The sequence below is a fragment of the Chrysemys picta genome, chromosome 1, assembly GCF_011386835.1.
Source record: "Chrysemys picta bellii isolate R12L10 chromosome 1, ASM1138683v2, whole genome shotgun sequence".
Classification (NCBI taxonomy): domain Eukaryota; kingdom Metazoa; phylum Chordata; order Testudines; family Emydidae; genus Chrysemys; species Chrysemys picta.
Genome location: NC_088791.1, coordinates 74,927,852 through 74,950,950, shown reverse-complemented (window position 1 = coordinate 74,950,950; position 23,099 = coordinate 74,927,852). Strand labels below are relative to the sequence as shown.

General features: G+C 39.7%; 1 protein-coding gene across 4 annotated transcripts in view; it reads left to right on the top strand.

Annotated features, from left to right (window-relative positions):
- The window catches only part of PPFIA2 (PTPRF interacting protein alpha 2), a 642,070-nt gene that overhangs the window by 13,607 nt on the left and 605,364 nt on the right, over positions 1–23,099 (top strand). For all 4 annotated transcript variants that reach the window (XM_065559858.1, XM_065559854.1, XM_008166061.4 and 1 more), the window contains exon 2: positions 5,242–5,492. In XM_065559858.1, the coding sequence (XP_065415930.1) occupies positions 5,244–5,492 (249 nt within the window). In that variant the 5' untranslated portion in view covers positions 5,242–5,243. The remainder of the gene's footprint in view (positions 1–5,241; positions 5,493–23,099) is intronic.

Here is a 23,099-nt window from a genome sequence, read left to right as displayed (position 1 = left end):
GAACCCGGAGGTAAGTATAGACGTACCCCAAGTTGCTGAGTCCACTCTGTGTTCTCCAATGGTGATCTTTTTTTTCTGGTGAGACTAGGATGAACATTAATCTTTGTTACTCATTAATAGTAAATTAGGGAATTGACAAAGCAGAAAAAACTTAGCCAGTGGTAGGTGCAGAACTATATATTGAAGGATAACTTCCCAAAAGATCTGAATCTCATAGTGCTTTGCAACATGTTTAAAATTTAATTTTAATCTAGTGTGTCTTTATCACCTATATTCTAAACAAATCAGTGACTATTGTGATTACTGAGAAAGTATTATTGTTTCTGTTTGTTTTTTCTTTTGATGATCCCTTTCACAAATCCTAGTAGAGATTGGCTTTGCTAGAAAGGCATCGTTAGTCAATACGTAGCTTTTCACCTGCCTAGAGTCTAGTTTTAAATTTCTATTTTTTTAACAAAAATATTTCTCTTGTCACAATTCCTTTGTGTTTGGTGGTAAAACAATTTTAAATCTTTCTTCAAATTTTTCTTTGATGTGAGATTCTTGGAATGACAAGCAAAGCAGGAAAATAACTATCAACATTATACTTTAGCTATGAAAGGCAGTTCTCAAAAATGTTAGATGTCAGATGTCCTGTGTGAGACCCCACTTTCTAGCAATCTAGTGTATAATCCTGGCTTGTGCTTCTGAGGCTCATGTTCTTAAAATGAATAACTGCCTAAATTTTCAGAAGTACCCATGTTGAAAGCCTCCATTTTTGGGTGGCCAAATTCCCACCCTAATAAGGCTGGGTTTTCAGCCAATGGCTCAGCACTTTTATGAAAATCAAGACCTTTTTGAGTTGTCTCAAATTGAGTACTCAAAAATTGAGATGCCCAAAATCACAAGTTGCTTCTGAAAATTTAGGCTACATTTTTAATAAACAGTAGTTTAAACACCAAAATGGCCTATTAAAAGAGGGTTTTCTTTAGCTTTACTAAAATGCTTCCATAGTGGTTGGTGGCCCAAATCCTTCTGCTTTACTCATGCAACTAGTCCCATGGAAGGCAAAGGGATTACTTGTGTGAGTGAAGTGAGTAGTATTTGGCTCCAAGCCTTTATTTTTTTTCTTACTTTCTTTAAATTTCCTTTGACTTCTCTATTTCTAAATTTAAATTCAATTATGGAATCCTATGACCAGTGAGTAGATCCTTTGAACTTAATAGATCCTCCTTCTCTACAGGCAGTTGAAAATAATTGTTTAGCTGCAGTTGAGTCTCCTATGGAATTCTAAAGCTGATTTTGATACAGTCCAACTTCAGTAGTCTGTCTGGTGATTGGCTGGGAAGGTCTTTTGCCAAGGCAGAATTATTATGGTTTAAGGCAAATGCAGCTGGCATGTTCTAAGATTACATGAATTCCAAAAACGAGGGATTTGACACTTTAAAAATGTAGTGGTTTTGTTTTTGGTTTTATATCTTCCCCCCAGCTTCTTAGACCAGTCCTTTCTAAGATGAGTGACTGTTTGGCAGGGGTATCTATGGGTAATTATTTCATTAATAAAGGAAGCAATGCCTTAGGATACACAGATCTTAGCACTCCACATAGCACCATGCACATATAAGCCTAGTAGAGACATGGGAATATGTGCACATAGACCATTTGTATTTTCATGTCCGCAATCCAGTGTGCACACAGATCTGTATGAGGAAATGAAGGAAGTTGGTGTAAAAACAATGGAATGGAATGGAGAATTGGGTCTAAGATCTTTATACAGATCCTTGGGTCTATGCAGACTATCACTGCTCATTTTTAATACATGGGAGCTGGATCACAAATTAGTATCTGATGCTGCATGTACACTTTAAAAAGCATGTAGTCTTTGGATGTGAACTTATTGACTGCTGAAGTTCCACCAAAAGTTAGGACTTAGGAAGCCCAAACCGTACTAAGTTATATTGGAGGCATCTCCAGCCACCAGAGCAGCCCAGGATCAGGAGAGCACAAAGGTGGCTTAAAGACATCATAGGCTTTCCCTCCACCTAGGCTGAGAGTTGTTGCACCTCTTAGAAGTTCAGCACAAACTTCACCCTGTTTTCTCCCTCTGTCTTTGTGGCCCTTAGACTCCTGCACATTTTGTAAGCTCTGTAGGTCTTCCCTTCAGACTTTTCAATGTGATTTTGATCAGACCCAGTCAATGGGAGTCTTTCAATTGACTTTGTTGGACTTTGGATCTGGCCCTTTTGTGGGGTCTGCAGGTGCTTCTTTGGCATGACACTTCATAATTCCTTATTGAACCCACAAATTGAACAATTGTTACAATTAAAAATGCATAAGGAAATAGAGGAATAAAACTGTTAAACTAGAGGTAAGGTTGTAAATAAGTTACATTCATAACAACAAGGATAATTAACCATTGGAACAACTTACTTGTAGATGTGGCATGTTCCCTATCATTTGAGATTTTAAGTCAACACTGGATATCTTTCTGTACACGATATACAATAGTTCAACTGGAATTTATGGTTTGTGTTAATCAGAAGGTCAGATTGGATGATGATAATAGGTCTTTCTGGCCTTAAAATCCATGAGTCTACAAAATACCTGAGTTAATTATGCGATAGAACTCTTGAGGTTCCTCAAATAACCAAAAACATGTGGTAAGCTGGAAATTAAAGGCTAAAGCTACCCATTTAATAATAATAATAATAAAGCAAGTAACAACAAACAAAAAAAGACTGACATAAAAATCTTAGAAATGCACTGATGGTTACTTAAATAACCTTTACTCTGCCACTTCTCATATCCGCGCACCCTCAAAATCCAAAGAGAACCTTATGACTGAACACCAGAGACCCTCGACAAAGAAAATACTAGCCAACTTAAATGGTAGTGGTCCATAACCAATATTGAGATATTAATGTTCCCTGTTTACTCTGCTCACCACTCTACATCGGCTAAAGAAGAAACTGAAACTGAAATCTACTAGAGTCTGTGTAACTGCTTAGAATGTAGGCAAGACCAGTTCTTCCTGATAAAGCTGGATCACTGTCTCAGCAAATCCCAGGGAACAATTGGCAGCTGCATTATCATCTGTGCTTGTGACAAATGGTGGGGCAGGTTTTGTGTGTTTGCACAAATGGCTCAGCTACCTTTACTCCCCTGCTACTTGAAACAACATTGGGCTGACCTTAAGATAGATGTGGCTGGTACAGAACATTTCAGTCCCATAAATTCTATTAGGAAATATATACCAGATTTAAGAAGTCTTAAATCCTTACCAAAACAGAGACTATGCAGAGCTAATCAATACAGGTATTGACAGTGTGAAATGGTGAAGATTTTGTGTGTTGGAAGGTTTATAATGGAAGTGCCTGAAATTTATATATCATGTACAAGGCTTCCAGAAGCTCTAGGCTACACAAGATCTACAGGTAAACTCCTAAACTGAAAAAAAGATTTAAACCTGCAGCTAGTGAAATTACAAACTTTGTTGGCATACTTGCTGATATGTAAGGACTACAAGATTTAAGATCCAAGACTAATCCTTAGACCCAAATCTAACTTACATCTGCTATATATAAAAGGAGTATAATTTAGTAGTGATGGAATGGCAAAGTTAAGATTGGTGGTGATGACCTTATCCACAGACTTCCATAGAGGTAAATGTTTATTTTAAGCATAATCCTAACTTACATTGAATTTTCATGTTTTCTACCATATGTGGCTTTTGAGAACCTCAATGTCCTGGTTATTTTTGTGTGTGTTGTACCCAGCATCCAGTATCTTAAGGTTCCTGTTTCCACATATGTCTAAATCTAGGTTGTGAGATGGACATGAGAGGCAATGAAATGCTGAGCCAAGTGAGACTAATTGTTTGGTTTCTTTTTTTTTCCTGAAGCCACTCTTTGTGCGGTGGCCTATGTGAACAAATTGGCTTCATGCGATTGTGGTCCTGTTCCTAGTGGCTCAATTTGGACAAGGTATCACAAGGATAGCAATTAGCAGTGAGCCTCTAGTCTTTGACATCTTACTCAGAGAGATCGCTTTACAGTAATTCCCCCTGAGGGAAGGAAAAACTAGGTAGAAAGATAGATTAACCTCGCATTATTAAGGCAGCATGCTACTAGATCAGTGGTTCCCAAACTTTAACAACCTGTGAACCCCTTTCACTAAAATGTCAAGTCTCGCGAACCCCCTCCTAAAAATGAATATTTGCAGGGATTTTTTCCTTTATCTGAGTATAAATTATAAAAGCAGTGATCTTGGAAATATAAAATTTGACATGCTTATTACACGCTATTTATTATTATTATTTATCATGATATTTTTATTACATTATGAAAACAGCAACACTCTTCCAAGATCTGACTTTTGTAGCTTGTATCACTTTGAATAAGCCTGTTATAAGACAAGGCTCCTATGTTTCATCAAGGAGTATCAGATGTGAAACAGCATGAAGGTATTTAAGAACTCAAAGAATTACTCCTACATAAGCATTCAGGTCTTGAGCAGTCCAGGCAAACAATGCATGTTGCAACAAAGCTTAAACTTCTTCTTCATAATAATTTTAAAAACAATACTAGCTGCCTATTTAATTTTAAAAACAGCAAAAAATATCCACATCCCTTTCCATTTCTTATAAGGAGTCTTGAAGTTTAAATCTCCTCAGTGTGATAGCTATGCTTGCTTTGATCTGCTTAGCTCTTGAAAGTCCAGGGGCTCCAGGCTGCTGGCCCCATGCTGCCCGGGGACCCTAGGGACAGCTCTGTCTGCCATTAAGGATTTTTTTCCCGAGAACCCCCTGTAACATTTAGCGAACCCCCAGGGGTTCACAAACACCAGTTTGGGAACCACTGTACTAGATCAATGGTCAGTCTGGAGTCTGCCGTAGAAAAGCCTGCAGCAGGACCAAACTCTGCAATTATTGGCATCAATACAAACAAGCGGAAAATGATAGAGGGCAAAGGAAAGAGAAAATGAACTAAACCAAAAAGGAAATTTTTGACATGATTTTTTTGTGTCAAGCCATTCATATGAATTAAATATCTCTTACCCTTATGTAGGAAGTGTATTCAACATTTTTGCAATGTTGAATGATCAGTTATTTTGTCAGCCATGTGACTGGTGAAAACCTAAAGTTGAGATGTGAATCAATGCAATAATGTGCTAGCAGTTTGTGACTATATTAAATTCCTCATATAAAGTTCCCCTAAATGTTTTTCTACCTAAGATTTTTTCCTCTAACTTCTTATTTTAAAGAAATGATGTGTGAAGTGATGCCAACGATAAATGAGGACACCCCAATGAGTCAACGGGGGTCCCAGAGTAGTGGGTCGGACTCGGATTCTCACTTTGAACAACTGATGGTGAACATGCTAGATGAAAGAGATCGTCTCCTTGATACCCTTCGGGAGACTCAGGAAAGCCTGTCGCTTGCACAGCAACGCCTTCAGGATGTCATCTACGACAGAGACTCCCTCCAGCGACAGCTCAATTCAGCACTGCCACAGGTATGTCGCTTGTAAAAATCTTCCTCGTAACCTTAAACAGGAAATTGATTAAAGTGATTTGAATATAAATTGACAGCACCTATTTATTCCTTAAGGAACCAGTCCTGTTCTTATTGAGATCTATTGCAAAACTCCCATTAGATTCAATAGTTTGGTATATGGTCTGGCCCTTAAGCCTTGGTATTGTCTCTAGAAGAGATTGGGGGTTTTGTTACTGATCTCAAAGAGAACAGGATACAGGCCCCTAACCACTCTTTTGGCTGTTGCTCTAATGTCCCTGACAATTTAGGATTTATTGAAATTAAATCTGTGATGGTGGAAGTAGGACAAAATATAAACTGAGAGATGGTGATATCACAAGTTCACTACAGTCAGTTCCAGAAAGGCACACCTTGCTACAAATAGGACTTGCTTTCTAATATTACCACAAGTACAGCTACCACATTAGTTTACATATGATAAGTAAATTGCATCACACAATCTGTGATGTGATTGAAAATGGAATATTAAAAAAATAGGCATTGCACTAATTTTTTTTCCTCCTGTTTTTAAAATAAGCCGTCATAATTTTCTTTTCACTTTGACGTTTTCAAAAACTTAAAACATTGTTTGCTTTGGTTAAAACAAGGTAATATTTGTAATCAGTTAAAAAACAAAACAAGTAAAAAAAAAAAAAAATCACCCACCCTGAGCCAAGATCTACAAATTACATCCTGCCCTGAGGTTTTGGAATATGACACATGGTAAAGATGGGTTTTCTTCATACTCCTCTCTGGTCTCCCAACTTTTGGTTGGCTAAAGATGTGCTTGGAACTTGAGTCCTGAGAGCAAAGCTCTGCCCATAATTATTGCTGGTGACTGGGAAGGACGGGTGGCAGAGAGATTTAGATGAGAGACTGGGAGAAGAAGGTGGTGTGGATGGGTTAAGGAGAAAGGTAATGAGGGGCCAGTGTTGGCAGTTCTTGAGAATAGTGGGAGAGAGAATTCAGTTCCAAGGGTGGGTGGAGTTAATTAAGAATGTACTACTGGTGGAGGGGCTCGCAATAATGGATGATGGTGGTGAAAGGAGGACAGGGATTGTGCAAGCAGTTGAGGAGTAGAGTAGGGGGTCTCCAATGTCAGCCCTGGTTTGGAGGAATAAGAGCTTGTCATAGGTTTCACCCCCACTCTGGACTTTAGTACAGATATGGGGACCTGCATGTGAACTCCTAAGCTCAATTACCCGCTTAGATCTGGTCTTGCTGCCATCACCCAAATGATTTATGAGTTATTTGGGAAAAACTGTCTTCCCCTCCAAAAAACCTTTCCCTCCCTGGGTAGCCTTGAGAGACTGCTCCACCAATCCCCTGGGCAAAAACTTAGTTACACAAAAAATACCCAATTTGATTATTCCTCTGATTGCACAAGACAAGTTAGAAAATAAAATAAACATAAACCTATTTATTCCCTTCACTAATACTCACTACTTGATAAGAGGCTGAATTCTGGAGCTTTCCCACTCCGGTCAAAAGTGAAACTGACCCAGACAAAGGGAACTTCCCTCCTTCCTTTTGAAACATTTTGTCCCTGCATTGGTTCCTCTGGTCACCTGTCAGCTAGGCTAGGTGAACTTCTTAACCCTTTACAGGTAAAAGAGGTATTAACCCTTAACTATCTGTTTATGACAGAGCTATTCAGAGGCAGCTGGTGGGGGTCAAACATTGGAATAGCAGCTGAGGGCAGGAACAGTAAGAGGAAATTCTGTAGTCTAGAGGAAGTTAAACTCGTCTTCCCTCCCACAAGTTGTTCTGTCTCCTGATAGAAGGATGTGGAAGAGTGCAGATCAGGGTAAGACCTATACTAGGGGCAACCCCTGCCAGGCATCTGTAGCTATGAACCTACAACAGCGCTGCAGAGCATTAGGTAAGTAATGCGGGCTAGAGGAGCTGTACGCTATCATTGTATTAGGTATTGCTACACTGTAGAAGTGCTGGGAGAACGTAGTCCTAAAGATTCTGTATTCATGACTCAGCCCTTACCCTTACTGAAGCCTGGCAATCTAAATTATGAGGGAAATGATAGTGAATAGGAAAGTGATATACATCCTACAGGAAACTAAAGTAATATGGCACAAACAATCTCTTATCTGATCTTGTGCGTGAAGTGATGCTAATGTCTAGTAATGCCATAATATTAAATGTCCATTTTTAATACTTTTAGATTTATACAAAACATAAAGATATAAACTGACTTGTCAGATCATTTAATCTCTTGTGTGACAATACAAATGTTGATTCCTAGCAGCGCTATATAATAATCCCCCAAAATTGCATAAGAAAGTGTACTATATAATGTATAAGGAACTTTTTGCTTACATTTTGAAAGAAGACCAGATGGTTTTTCATCAACTAGGTCACCTAGGTGTTTGTGTACATAACTAAGTAGTGTAGTGAATTATTTTTATAAATATGGAGCACCATGCTATCAGTTTCATTAAAAAGAAGAAAATCCCAAACAAAAGTATACAAAATGTATTCCATGCTTGTACTATCTAGCTCCCTTTTTTGAAGTTGAAAAATCCTGAGTTGTGTGTTTCTGAAAGGTTGTTTGGAGGAATTATTTTATGAATGGCAGGCTAGTATTTTTAACTGTTTGACCTAATCTCATTGTGCATTGGGAGAATCTTGGTCCTTTAAAAGATAGAGAAGAAAATTTATTATAATCTCCAAGATAATTAAGATTTGTATATTGTGTGGCACTTGTGAATCTTGCAAATGTGATATTTGCATAGACCATTCAGTTTCTGAATGATTTGCAACCCAAAATGTACTAACCAAATTTTATTTATAATATTTAGCATTTACATAGTGCTTTATATCTACAAAGCACTGAACAAACAGTCAGGTTGAAGTACATTTTTTTCCAGTTTACTACTTCTGGGCATAAATACATCATTGAAATCTTGTGTAAAAACAACAACCGTCCCTCCCCCCCAGCACACAATTTCATCATAAGGGCAGACTAAATTTCAAAATTTGCCTAATTGGAGACAATAAATAGATTAAAGTAGATTTGAAATTGTTCACTTTGCTTTGAAATGTTAATGATTACATTTAAGATACTGAAATACAAGTTACAAAATGTACAAATATGAATAGGAATTACAGTACAGCTCTAAGTGAATGTAACACATTACTGAACAGAGTATTCTACCACAACCGTCTTGGTCACCTACAAAGTGTATATGCATTATAGTGATTCCACTATAAGGCTATTTCAAAATATAAGTATAGGAGATGAGATCCCAACCATGTTGAAGTCAATAGGCATTTTATCATTGACTTCAGTGGGGATAGGATATCACTCAAGATGAGAGAATTACACTTTGTTTACACTATGGGGGTAAGTCAACCTAAGTTACGCAATTCCAGCTACATGAATAACATAGCTGGAATCAACATTGCTTAGGTCAACTTACTGTGGTGTCTACACCGCGCTGCATCAATAGGAGACACTCTTCCATCGACTTCCCTTATTACCCTTGTTCCAGTGGAGTACTGGAGTCAATGGGGAGCGATCTGTGGTTGATTTGGCGGGTCTTCACTAGACCCACTAAATCAACCCCCGGTGCACCGATTACCACAGTGTCCACCCCCACGGTAAGTGTAGACATGCCCTGAGAGGGCTCTATTGAGAAATGGTTTCTGCAGTCTTAGTCCCTGATCTTGCAAACACTCTTCTTATTAATTATTATTAATTAAATATATTTATTATGGTAGTGTCTAAGGGCCAACCAAAAATGGGAGCCCATTGTGTTAGGCACTGTGTGCAGACACACACACACAGGTTAGTACACCAGTCGTTCTCAACCAGGGGTACATGTACCCCTGGGGGTACACTGAGGTCTTCCAGGAGGTACATCGACTCATCTAGATATTTGCCTAGTTTTACAACAGGCTACGGAAAAATCACTAGCGAAGTTAGTACAAACTAAAATTTCATACAGACAATGACTTGTTTATACGGCTCTATATACTACACACTGAAATGTAAGTACAGTATTTATATTCCCATTGATTTATTTTATAATTAATGGTAGAAATGAGGAAGTGAGCAATTTTTCAGTAATAGTGTGCTGTGACACTTTTGTATTTTTATGTCTGTAAGCAAGTAGTTTTTAAGTGAGGTATAACTTGTGGGTATGCAAGACAAATCCGACTCCTGAAAGGGGTACAGCAGTCTGGAAAGGTTGAGAGCCACTGTAGTAGATGGTTCTTGCCCCAAAGAGTTTATCTATCTAAATAGACAAGACCGACAGTGTGGGGGGAGGGATTGAACAAACAAGCAGATTGCACAATGTGATAGCAACAAATGGCATGCTCCACAATATTTTATTTTAATTTTGGAAGGGAAGGGAGTTAGTCAGGAGGGGATGAATTAAATGGAAATAAAAGGGATGTGCACTGGGGACAGGGCAGGAGAGAAAAGGGTAAGAGGAGCAGGTGTGGAAGTTGGAGCATGCAATTGATCAGCACAGGGCAGAGAGTCTGTTCAAAACTGCATGGAGTTCTCTTAACATCCAAAGGACCAAAAGTCCCTGCTTTGTCTATGTTTGCTTGTACTGGCTGGAGTCTCTGGCTGGCTCCTCTGCAGTTTTCTCCTTATCCTGACCCTGCAAATACTTACACACAATCTTAACTTTACTACTCTAAGTGGTCACATTAGTTTCAATGGGACTATGCATGGTAATAAGGTTGTGTACATGTATGAACACTAAAACAAACAGGATTACTTGAAGTAGTAAACTTAAGCGTGTGTATAAATATTTGCACAATGGGACCTTAATTTGCAGCCTCCACTGGTCTTCCAATATTCAGAATCCTTCTGAATAATGGACATGCTTGCTAGGCAAGGACTTCCAGAGGCTGCCTGGAAAGTGCTCGAACTGAACTCTGAGGGAAATGCACTTGGGTCGACACTTGGGCTGTGTGTCACTTATAGCCAGTATTCTGGGTCACAATGTGTGACCCTTTTAAGGGGGAAAAAAAACCTTCAGATACAACGGGACTGGACTATACAAGGAGTTAAATTATTTATCTTACAATATTTAATATTTCACTTTTGCATTGGGATGAATAAAGTTCTTTGTATATAGCTTAATCAAAAAGATCAATTATCAATTGAGTCGAGTTACAAAAGGAAAAGGTTAATAAAGAGTAAATTGCAACTTCTATTCTGAAACCTTTTTCAGTTATTACTTTCTCAAATTCCTTTTGGGGCTGAAAGCTTCCATACTCTTTCTCTACTTAATGATAAAGCGTTTGGAAATTTGGCCAATATTGTTTAACCTGTGAATGTGAACATTATATACATGGATCCAATTTCAGGATTGGGGTCTCAGTCTTCAACTTGATTGATGTCCATTTGATTTCCTTCTCTCCCCAATCCCCATTTTCTTTGATGCATTTTAAGGATTCCCAAGTTAAGCTTCAATCCATCATATCTGACTGACATTTACATGGCAATACATTATTAAAGTTTACACTGGAAAAATATTTTTACAATGTGTAAAATGTTTATTAGCATAGAATATTAAAACAGCCCGTTATCAAAATTATCTGGGCTTCATTGCACACAAGTTATGTATTACAAAGAAGCAGATATGGTAGAGAAAATACATTATTTGACAATAGCTCAGCTTCCATCATTATCAAGTTAAATAATAATCCTCAAGACATTTGTTATTGGAGCCAATATGATGTCTCTTTGTACTGCAATCACCAAAGTATATATTGTAGCTCCAGTAAAAAAACATAAATTAGGGTGCCCTTTGATTATCATATAGCTCCTTGAATGTAAGTGTGTGTTTAAAAAAATTAATTTTCTGTTTTTATTTAATACAATTTTCTGTTTTATTTAATACATCTGTTTTTATTTAATACTGGTAGTTATTTAGAAAATAAACAGAGGAATTTACCCGGTAGTCTAGTGGTGCCACAGGTTACTGCCATGGCTCACACAGCCAAGTTTGACTGATCCCAGGCCAGCAGCAGCTGGGAATGCTATGAAAACAGTAGAGCATATCTCCCATCAGCCTGGAAAAATCCCTGTTGTTCAAAAGAGTTATTAATGGACTCCTGGGGGAGAACTTGCATCCAACTCTTCTCAATTGGAAAAAGGAACCACCCTCAAAAAAAAGTCTTCTAGTAAGTGTGAGTGTGGACTGAAAGTAAATTATGCATATTTTATGGGGGGAAATTAGGATTTTTTTTAGTGACTACAATAGCTTTCAGAATTGCTGGGCATGTCATTGCTCTACCGTGAGGCAAACCCACAACTATAATGTACTTCAACCTTAAGAACTCTAAGGTGTTTTTATTTTGGGGGTGATGACAGTGGTACGTGAGCTTGTGCAACTCAGCGTACTACAAGTGGGAGAAAATACTTGATAATGGACAGATGGGAGAGACGTGCAAAATGCTTGTCTTCTAGCATTTGTAGTCACCTATTTTTAATTTATTAAATAATTTAAATATCATTCCTTTTTAAATATTTGAACCTGGTGGCATTCCTGATGTAAACACCTCGGCTGCCAATATTGTTTCACAGAACCACTTCCAAGATTAGATCATCTGATCTAGCAATTTTTCACATCAAGTTAGTTGAAACTAAACTGGGCAAGAGCGAATGCAGCAATAACCAAGTGACAAGTGGCATCCAATTAACCTTCTTAACATGTAGCCACCTTTTCTGAAGATTTTAACTACCTATCTAGTGCTTTTAGCTTCCATTAAACAGCTCCAGTGTAAGTGCTTACATTGACTTCAAAGGGGTTATCCATGTCCCCAATATTACATGTGCTTGCTTGCTTGCAGGCACTGAGACTATTCCCTGTAGCAAGCTTGGTAACAAATGTTTATATTCAGAGGAAATTACCTTTTAATAAGGGCCCAATCTCTCAGTCAAAGACTTTTTCCACACACAGTGAAAGGACATGCCTGGGTTAACAAAGGATGTAGGAAACTATAGAACATCTTAAATCTTCAAACTGAAGACCACATATTAGTGTAGTAAATGATTATGCTGGTATTTCTATTTCACATATCTATTTGAGCTCTCCTTTTTTATTATACTGCAATGTAATATGCAAGTGACTCTGGAGCTTAAATTAGATATTGTATAAGTACAGCGGGTGTCTAAATGAAAGAAGGTATTGTGTCTACACTCCTCATTTTAAGAAGATGTCAGAGTTAATAAAAATGTCTGCCTCATGTTCTAAAAATCACCAAACCTGGGATATAGCAGATCAAAATGTGAGCGAATTCCAATGCATAATACAGAACAGCAATCCCCGACAATGGATTGGTTGGTTGTTGTGGGTTTTGTTTTGTTTTTGGTTTAAAGATCCAAAATCTCATGGTGAATATTTTCTTCCTCTCCTCTCACTCTGTGGAAGAAGGGGCTTCTGGCCTGGGTATCTCCTTATCCTCCAGCACTGTTTAAGGAGCAGCTCTTCTTGCATTTCAGGGGAAGCCCTGCAGGTCTCCCAAATTTTGCAGGTGTGCTGCTTGTCCAGGCTCAGACACCGTTGCTTATAAGTGTCTTCAAAATGCCAGCCTGAGAGATTTTACATGCCAAAAAGGCAAAACAAAAAATGTACAACGGACAGAGTTTTCATGGGATGGCGATGCTGAATATACTTAGAAACAGTAAACGTTAAATTGACAGTATCCCTTTAATTGAAGTGGTGTGTTCCAGAGGATAGGGCACTGACCTGGGAGTCAGGAAGCCAGGGTTAAATTCCTAGCTTTCCCACTGACCTGCTGCCTCATTCCCCTCTTCTACCTCTGTGTCTCTGTCGCTGGCCCCCCGTGGATAAATACTCAAACAGTCATTGAGAGACGGAGAGACTCTGAAGTCAAGTGGTAGGGCACCCACATGGGAGGTGGGATATCCTGGACCCAGATTCCCCAAACACTTTTTCTTTCATTATTTATCCAACAGCTTTGACAGGAGATTGAGGGAGCCCCACATTGGGATATTGTGTAATTCAGTGGTTGCAGCACCCTCTTGAGAGGTGGGAGATTCAAGTTCTAATCCATTCTTCCCCTCTGGCAGAAAGGGGCAAATTGATTATGGGTCTTCCATATCCCAGGCAAGTTTTCTAACCACTGGGCTAAAAGTTATAAGGTGGGCACCATCCCTATCACCTCCTCTTCCCTCTCATTGTATAGGAAGCTTAGGCACCTAATTCAGCTTTGTGGATTACTATATTATTCCTGTGATTTTTTTTTTCTAGGCACCTAAAAGTTGGGTGCTCTGATTCTCAGCATTGCAGCACTAAGTCCCTTCTCGGATTCCACCCTAGCTGCCTGGGAGTTTGTAAGGAATTTCTCAAACAATGCATTGTAGGATTGCACTGTCCCTTGAAGCATTTGGTCACTAGGGGCAGGACAGACAAGATACTGGACTAGATGGACTATTGGTCTTAGCTGAATACCTGATTCCAGTATTAATAATGTTTGTAATAATCTTGGGTAAGATACTACATGGCAGATCTTATTCAGCATCATTTTTTGCATATAGTGCGTAAATAACTGATGGATTTTTGAGACACTAGTCTTTAATGGATAGAAAAGCTGATAGCCCCTGCTCATGTAGTAAGACACTTACAGCAAACCCAATTTATTTCAAACAAGTGCATATTGTACATGAGCAATTCACTTGCTCCGTGGCTTAATTAGAAATTAATCGCATTTTATATTGCCAGAAAAACACACAACACTGGACCGGCCTCTCAGGAATGCTGGGATGGTAAATTTGAGCAGTTTTGAGGGCAGTTTTTAATTTGTGACAGTTGCTAATGGCCCCAAGAGGCTCAAGTGGTTCCCAGGATTCTTAGGGTGCAGGTTTTCCCAACCATACTTCTACTTCTACAGCTGGGAGGGAAAGTGGGTAGCATAAAACCCGCTATGCCCGCTATCTGCTACCAGAAGATCCCCAGGGTCTGGAATGATCTTCCCATGGCTAGCTACAATAGCTTTAGTATTGTTCTGCACTAGTGGTAAGACCTTAAGTAGCCATGATGTTGATGCAAATCTGGCCCTATATTCATAATTATTGTTGACTACTTAAATGTACAGGAACTTTCCATCTTTTTTAAAAAAAAATCTGTTAGTTTATCTCTTTTTAAAATAGACATTAAGAAAAAGAAATCTGGCTCAATAATATACTCCCAGCAGCTTTATAGGCCTGATACCGATATCTTGGCATATAGAACAGAGTTTAAGTAAATAGCAACGTTATAGATGTAATCAATGCTTTTTTCCCTTGATGGAAAAAAGACAATTCTGTGTACTCCTAGAACTAAAAAACCAAAAGTGAAACTAATAAATTGCTTCTTTAAACCAGTATTTATTGGCTACTAAAGTGTGTGCTCAGCATAAGCACTCTTGGACTTTTCACTGATAACAATGAGTGAGATTAGTAAAATAGAATTATTCTGTTAATTGCCTGAAATAGTCTGTTTTAGGAGACATGTACCATACACAGTAGCCCGGATCCTGTACTGCCTTGCACAAATATAGAATATTACCTAAAGTGGTTGTAAATTATTGCCACCAGGGTAAATGAGTGGAATTTTAATTTGGCAGCATTTTACGCTCGCTTTGCAGAGCTGTAAGTGATTGCCCAGTGCACAAGGTAGTAGAGAGTCTAGTCCAGTAAATGCATGTATAACACTGTCAGTATTATTTTACTAGAAGAAAGCACATTTCGAAAAATCAGACTTAAATTGGACATAGATCTTTAGAGTTGCTTATAAAAAGAGTTCTAAAGATCGGTTTCTCTGTATTATAATATTTATGACGTGGTAGAGCACAATTTGGTCTGATTATAAGATTGATGCTAGTTCTATGATCATATTTACTTCTCTAAGTAAACTTTTTTTATGAAAACAAACTTATACCTGCTATAAAAAGGAAGTGATACAATTCTGAAAAATGCTACTCTCTCATCCTGCAGATAGAACTCTATGGGTTCTGTACAGGTGTCTATCCGCATATTGTAACTTATAGGATCCAGGATCAGGACTACAGACTGCATTGCCAACTCATCACAATATTAAAGATCATTCCATCAAAGGAAAGTCACACACTGATTTATTTAACATTACATTTGAGTGCAAACTGTGTGTCTGATGCTGTACAAACATGAAAGAAGCAAGAGACACAGAGGTTCCAAATCTTGAAGTACTACAGACTCTTTATTTCTTAGGCCTTGGCTACACTTACCCGCTAGTTCGGCGGCTGGCAATTGAACTTCTGGGTTCGACTTATCGCGTCTAGTCTGGACGCGATAAGTCGAACCCGGAAGTGCTCGCCGTCGACTGCGGTACTCCAGCTCGGCGAGAGGAGTACCGCGGAGTCGACGGGGGAGCCTGCCTGCCGAGTGTGGACCAAGGTAAGTTCGAACTAAGGTACTTCGACTTCAGCTACGTTATTCACGTAGCTGAAGTTGCGTACCTTAGTTCGAATTAGGGGGGTAGTGTAGACCAAGCCTTAAATCAAAGTTATAAAGATTTGTGAAAGAAGTATGTGTTAAGAGTGATTGGATTAAAGAGGGGCAGAATGTTTGGTGTGAAAGGAAAGGGAGTGAGCTCCTGCCATGAATGGAGCATGGGAAAAGGACATGAAGCCTAAAGTGGTAGAAGAGAACAAAATGAAAGTTTAGTTGGGCAGCTGGAACATATTTCTTGAAAGCTACTTGCATTCTGTAGCTTGTTCTGCTATAGTTAAGGGGAGTAGATAAAATATTTAAAATGTCTGAAGTGTAGTTCTGTACTTTTAATATGAGAGCAGACTCAGCGTGAGCTTGAGGCAAGGCCCAGAGAAGGAATCTTGAAAGACTTCCATTGACTACGGTGGGCTTTGGATCCAAGCCCCATCTAGAAAATTGTACAGACCAGTCTTAAACTTTGAGCAGAACTTTTAAACTGTACCTGCTGCAAGATGAAAATGTGGCCTGACATTTTGTTGTAAGTTGCATATCTTTCAAGTTATGGAAAAGTGAAAAGTTTAAGTTATTAGTGACTGAAAAGATGGATTCTTAATGCATCCTGAACACTGATGGAGACTGAAATCTGACTCCAGATCCAGATGGCTGCTTGAGTCTGTCTCTAGTTTATAATGGAAGTGTGTTTGTCATCTCCTTCATGTTGTATTTGTTAGTGAGTCCTGTAATATTGTCACTGTAGTGAACTGGCCTCATGCATAAAAATACCTTGCCTAAGATACAGTATTGACGAAGCTGCTCTTTTGGGATCATGAGTAAGGATGAACACAAATGGGTAAGATCTATCATTATGTTTAAATGATTTAGTTTTGAGGCAAACTGATGGCAAAGAATAGAGATGCTGACACAAGTCTTAAAAACCTACCATGACAACTTTGTTTTGATGTTGTTGTGAAATGAAATATATTACCGTTTGAACATGGCAGAACATGGCCTGCACTTGTTGACTAGAATCTTACTATTTATGTTGCCCTGGTGATTTGACTATTTAAGAAATAAAGATCTATATTTATTAATATATTTTAGAGATGATGGAAGTTGTCATAGCTTCATTGACTTCAATAGCGCTATAATTTGCACCAACTGATGTCCCACTGAGCATCAGAACATGCCCCAGAGTATAGAGAATACATGTAGTTGTTGTGTTATGCAGTTGTTCTCACAAATAGATTCATTCAAAAAGTCCATGCTCAACACTGGTTTTGATGTTCTGTAGTGTGATGTTATTTACAAAGATCTAGATTTTGATCTCAGGATTTTCCGCAGCGTAACTCCACTGTCATCAGGATTACTCTGGTTTTTCATTGGTGTAACCAAGATTAGCATCTGCGCCAAAGTCTCTCTGTCTTACTGTGCACAGATTTTTAAAAGTACATTCTAAAAAATTGAACTCAGAATTGACCTCTTCACAGTGTAATGGTCAAAAATGATATATTGTAAAGACTTCTGTCTGCCTGACATCACACACCGTGTTTTTCCAGCACTGCAATATTATATAGAAGTTTATTTTAAAATGTTCATTTTTCACTTAGATACATAAGTTATTTCTAGTGTAGTGGATCATACTGTTAAAAGGATTATTAGTATATTTACTAGTGCACTTCAAACTTCAGTTGCATTAACAATTATCAGTATATTTATTACTGAAGGGGTTTTGTTAATGTCTTATCTGCAGGGCCAGCTCCAGGGTTTTTGCCGCCCCAAGCAGCTACCCCACCCCCCCTCGCAAAACAAAAAACAAACAAACCAACAAAAAAGCCACGATTGCGATCTGCGGCACTTCGGCAGGAGGACCTTCACTCCGCGTGGGAGTGAGGGACCCACTGCCGAATTGCTGCCGAAGAGCCGGACATGCCGCCCCTCTCTGGTGTGGCCGCCCCAAGCACCTGCTTGGTAAGCTGGTGCCTGAAGCCGGCCCTGCTTATCAGATTAAATAAATTTATTTGGAAATGTTGACATGTGTGGGGGAGAGAAGAGAAAATTCAGGAGGAAAATATAGTGACCTTGCTTTATTGAACTAGTGCATGCAGTTTGATCAATAATAAGCTTGAATAGGGTTCTGTTTAGGGAAGTTTGTTGGTAGCTTTGCAGTTTCTTCCAATACTGAGGAACAATTAACACTTGTCTGATTGGGAATAGGAGGATATAAAAAGTAAAGGAATGTTAAAGTTAATTATTACTGAGGCCATACTTTTGAGGGCCTGCCATTCTGCACACACCACCTCCTTCCTACCCAGCCTCAATTTATTGTTGCTAGTTGGAGAAATCTTGCCTTAATAAAGTAAAATATCAGCTAAGAATGGAAAAAGTCAACCGAAGCTCAAAACCAGGAAAGAGATCCAGCTAGACAGCTTCATGAGGTTGAAAGTCTCCATGACAGGAATTTCAGATATTATTGTTTGGATAGAAATGATGGCTAGTAGTACAGCACCAAGATCCATATTGAAAACCATGCTTTGAGATCTTGTGATGAATGCAGCTTTATCTTGTATTTTATTATTTTATCTTTCACTGACTATATAGAAAGCATATCTTACTGTGCAGTTAAATAGATGACCAGAAATTTTTGAATGGTGAATTGCCACTCTTTTCTCTTGAGAGACAAGCTGAGTGAGGTAATATCTTTTATTGGACCAACTTCTGTTGAGAGACAAGCTTTTCAGCTTACGCAGAACTCTTCTACCTCACCCACGTTGTGTCTCCATGATGGGGTGGGGGTCCCCGTTCAGTGCGGGATGAGTACACCCCATCCCTCAAGTGCCCGTTTCTTCAGGGTAGGACACTCAATGGACTTACACTGATAAGATTGTCCTGCGTCACAGGGCAATAAGGTCTAATGGTCAGAGTCGGTGGCGAATCTCTCCTTCGCAGGGTCAAGGCCTAGCAGCCCGAATCTGTGGGGACTCGATGCCAGGGTAGTGGGCCACCCCCTGGGGGAGGGTGGTGGCCTAGGGTAGGGGGACCCGTGCCCTCCCCACTCCACCGGGTCCCAGCCTAGGGCCCTAGTAGTGGCAGAGGGCTCCACCACTGAGTCTCGGCAGGGATCCAACCCCAACACACTTCCTATGTCTGGGACTATGGCTAGTCCCCTCTTCCCCCGGCTACTTCCTATCGTAGTTCTGGTGGCAGTAGTTGGGGTGTCTTCAGGTTGCTCGGCTGGGGCTGTTCCTGGCGTCTCCAACCCCTCTTCGGTATCAGCGGGTGCCTGGGTGTCAGCTGGGGCTTCAGTGCTTTGGGCGTCCATGGGGTGGGTTGATAGCTACTCCCCGGCAAAAGCCTGTATGCTACATCCTTCTCCTCCGGCGGTGAGCCCCAACTGAACTGGGTGGCCTGCCTTTATACAGTCATTGCCCAGTAGGGCTGTGGGGGCATGGCTTCCTCAGCCACCAAGGAAGAGTTAACCCCTTCCTGCGGGTGAGTACATCCCCGTCACAGTCTCTAATACCCTGGGACCAACATGGCTACAACACTGCACAGAGCTTTTTTTTTTTTTTCTTGTAAGAAAACATCAATTTTTAGGATAATAAAATTTTCGAATATTAGTTTTCTCTTACATTGGCCATGCTGATGTGCAACAGGAGGGTTTTCGGTTTCAGTTTCGGAAGATAAAATGGATACATGTGAAATTCTACAAAGCTATTTAAAAATGAATCCTACAAGCGGCTAGGATACATGTTCCACTTAACTAATCTAAGGTTGAAGGCCAAATCTTTCAATCTTGGGTGCCTATCATTAGACACTATTTCCATATTTATTACCTACCGCTTGCTCCAATGCCTATTGAAGTCAATGGGAAGGATTCCCATGGGGTTCAACAAACATTTATTTGGGCCCCTAAATAGAAGAGCTTGGTTTTCAGATGTGCTGAGGATTTGCAGCTCCCAGTGAAATCGGTGTTTTACAATAAATAATTTCATTTGATATTTCTCACTTGTTGTGTCTAATCTCCTCCCTCCTTCCCCCCCATGCAAGCTAATCATTGTGCAATACTAGGGGGCATGCACTGCGTTTGGAGCTAAAGAACTGTATATTGCTTTTAAATGATCTTCTATTTATGTTTAATAGAGTAAAACAAAGTTAAATGCATTTTTATATAGGTGTGCAGATAGGGTTGCCAACCATCTCTGATTGGCTGGAAATCTCCTGGAATCAGAATTGATCTCCCGGTGGCTACTGAAACAAATATGGGAGATTTTAATAGGCCGCTAAAAGTTCTGTCAGTGGCGCAGCAGGGCTAAGGCTCCACCCGGCTCCCGGAAGTGACCAGCATGTCTCTCTGGCTCCTAGGCGCAGGAGTGGCCAGTGGGTCTCTGTGCACTGTCCCCGCCCTGAGTGCCGACTCTGCAGCTCTCATTGGCCAGGAACCACGGCCAATGGGAGCTGCAGGGGCAGTGCCTGCAGGCACGGGCGGCACGCAGAACTGCTTGGCCGCCCCAAGCCTAGGAGCCGGACATGCCAGTTGCTTCCGTGAGCTGCCCAAGATAAATGCTGCCCAGCTGGAGCTCTCACCCCTCGCCCCAATCCTCTTCTCCATCCATGAGCCCCCTCTTGCACCCAAACTCCTTCCCAGAGCCTGCACCCCCTCTCGCACCCCAACCTCCTGCCCCAGCCCAGTGAAAGTGAGGGTGGGGGAGAGCGAGCGACGGAGGGAGGTGGGATGGAGTGAGCGGGGGCAGGGCCTCATAGAAGGGATGAGATGGGGCATGGCCTAGTTTTAGGGGCGGGGCAGGGATGGGGCAAGGGTGTTTGGGTTTGAGTGATTAGACAGTTGGCAACCCTATGTGCAGACTATGGGAAAACCAGACCATATAGAAACAAAGAGGGCATGGCTTAAGGATGGACACTAAAGTATTCTTAACATAGGTTGAAAGTAGGAAATGATGATGAAATTTTGTTTGTGGTCATGCCCAAGGAAATAGAAGGCACAGTAACAGTCAGAAGCAGTAACCTTCTTTTTTTTCTTTTTTCAGAATTATATATTCATAGATTTTATTTGCTTTTATATGACAAAAGTTAGTTGCCCACTATTAAATATAAACTTGGTTATTGCTAATGTCTCCTGGTTAACGTTATCTATCAAAATGCAGACTGGCTGTAACATTATAATAACTAGGATAAAGCTTTATTTTGCTTTCTGTTAGTCTTACTGTCCCCTATTGAACTGTCAGCATATTCCCAATACAGAGCCATCGCATATGCAGTTGAATTCTTTTAAAGTAATATTATTCTTAAAGCACAAACCCATTGATCTTCTCTCTTCTTTATAATTTTTGCCATATTTGGTAATTATTGGAAATATTCATAGGTAAAGAAAGCTTTTCTCTCAGAGCCTGTCTCTCTTCCTAAAATATTTGATCATGTAAACAGTAAAGCAGTAGTGCTGTGTCTGTGGTATCTTAATCATTTTCACAATAAAAAGACTGATGTCACAAATAGAATTATGGCTCCCTTACAGCATCTAGCAGAAGAAAATGCTGGGCTGTAAGTAAGAAAGCTTTGAAATATTAATATCTAGGGGGGGAGGATGATCATGTGGTGATTGCCTGAAACCAGCAGCAAGAATTGCATGCATCAGTCTCGCTTTCTAATTCTGCTTCACAAACATCACTATCCGTTATTTTAGCTTCAACCAGACACATCAACTGGTACATAAACTATTGATGGTTCATTATCTCAATGCTCATAAAGACACATGACTAAAAATGAGATAAAAATAAACTGGGCTAGTCAATAGAATAGAGATGGAGCCCAAATGGTTACAAAGGAGACCGTTGCCACTAAAATTTGTACTCAAAATAACTTTCATATAAGCTATAGCTGGTGGTGAGGAGTGAAAAAATATAAGCAAGTTTAGAAGGCACAACTCTAAAGTCTGATAAATTCTCTGCTTGCTTTAAAGAATCTCAGTGATATATTTCCACAATCTAAGACATCACAGGAATATGTCAAGAGAATAATGCAAGGAGATAAAAATCTAACTTATTGAATGAGGTGGTGGTGTAGCCATGTCAGTCTCAGGATATTAGAGATACAAGGCAGGTGAGGTAATATCGTTTATTGGACCAACTTCTGCTAGTGAAAGCTCATCTCTCTCATCAACAGAAGTTGGGCCAATAAAAGATATTACTTCACCCACCTTGTGTCTCTAACTTCTTGAAAACATATAAGCCCTCACTAAATAACTAAGGAAAATATTTAGGGACAGCTCTTAAAGAGACCTCCATCCAGCTTCTGTGTTTACACCCACAATCAATTGTTCACAAGCATAAATAATACTTAGAGCTGGGATTTTTCCAAAGCTCTCTTCTTTGGCCCAACTCTGCTCCTATTGGAGCCAGTGGTAGTTTTGCCATTCACTTTGCCTAACTCTGCTACTAATGCAGAATGGTTTGCCCCACCCTAATGCCTGCCTGCCTCATTGCACCCGTAGGCTCCCCTAGATATGGGGAATCTTCAGGTGGCCATGCAAACCAGGTGGCTTTGCACTTCCGGACTGGCACAAAACTTCTGCAGCTTAGCCAAGGATCTGTCTCAAGATTTCAAAAACAATAAGCTATAAGTTTTAATTGAATCTTTTATCTGTTTTAAACCCAGTTTTCTGTTTGCATTTCCAGGATCTTGCCAAAATCTATTAGCTATTTTTTCATTAATGATTTTTCTGAATAGTGAATATGTATAATTTGTTAGGAACCTATAGTCCACTTGGCACTAAGTCGCAGAAAAAATCATAGTCCATCTCCAAGAACTTGCAGTCAAAACAGCTGGATGATTTAAAATAACCCATGAGATTAGAAGACGGTTCTGTTTTACATGTGTGACAGCATTTTTATTGATGTGGTTTAGTTTGTGGGATTCCCAGTTGAAGTGAATATTGAGGAGGGATTTGGAAGAGGATGGATATCTGGTATTCTGGGATAGGAAGGAAATTCTAGATATAGGAAGGATCAAGAGCAGTAAGAAAATGGGACAAAGCAAGAGGTGAGATGGGATTCATTGTGGGAGTGGTAGGGAAAGGGAGGAGCAGTATGAAATTACAATAGTTATGGGCTGGAGCAT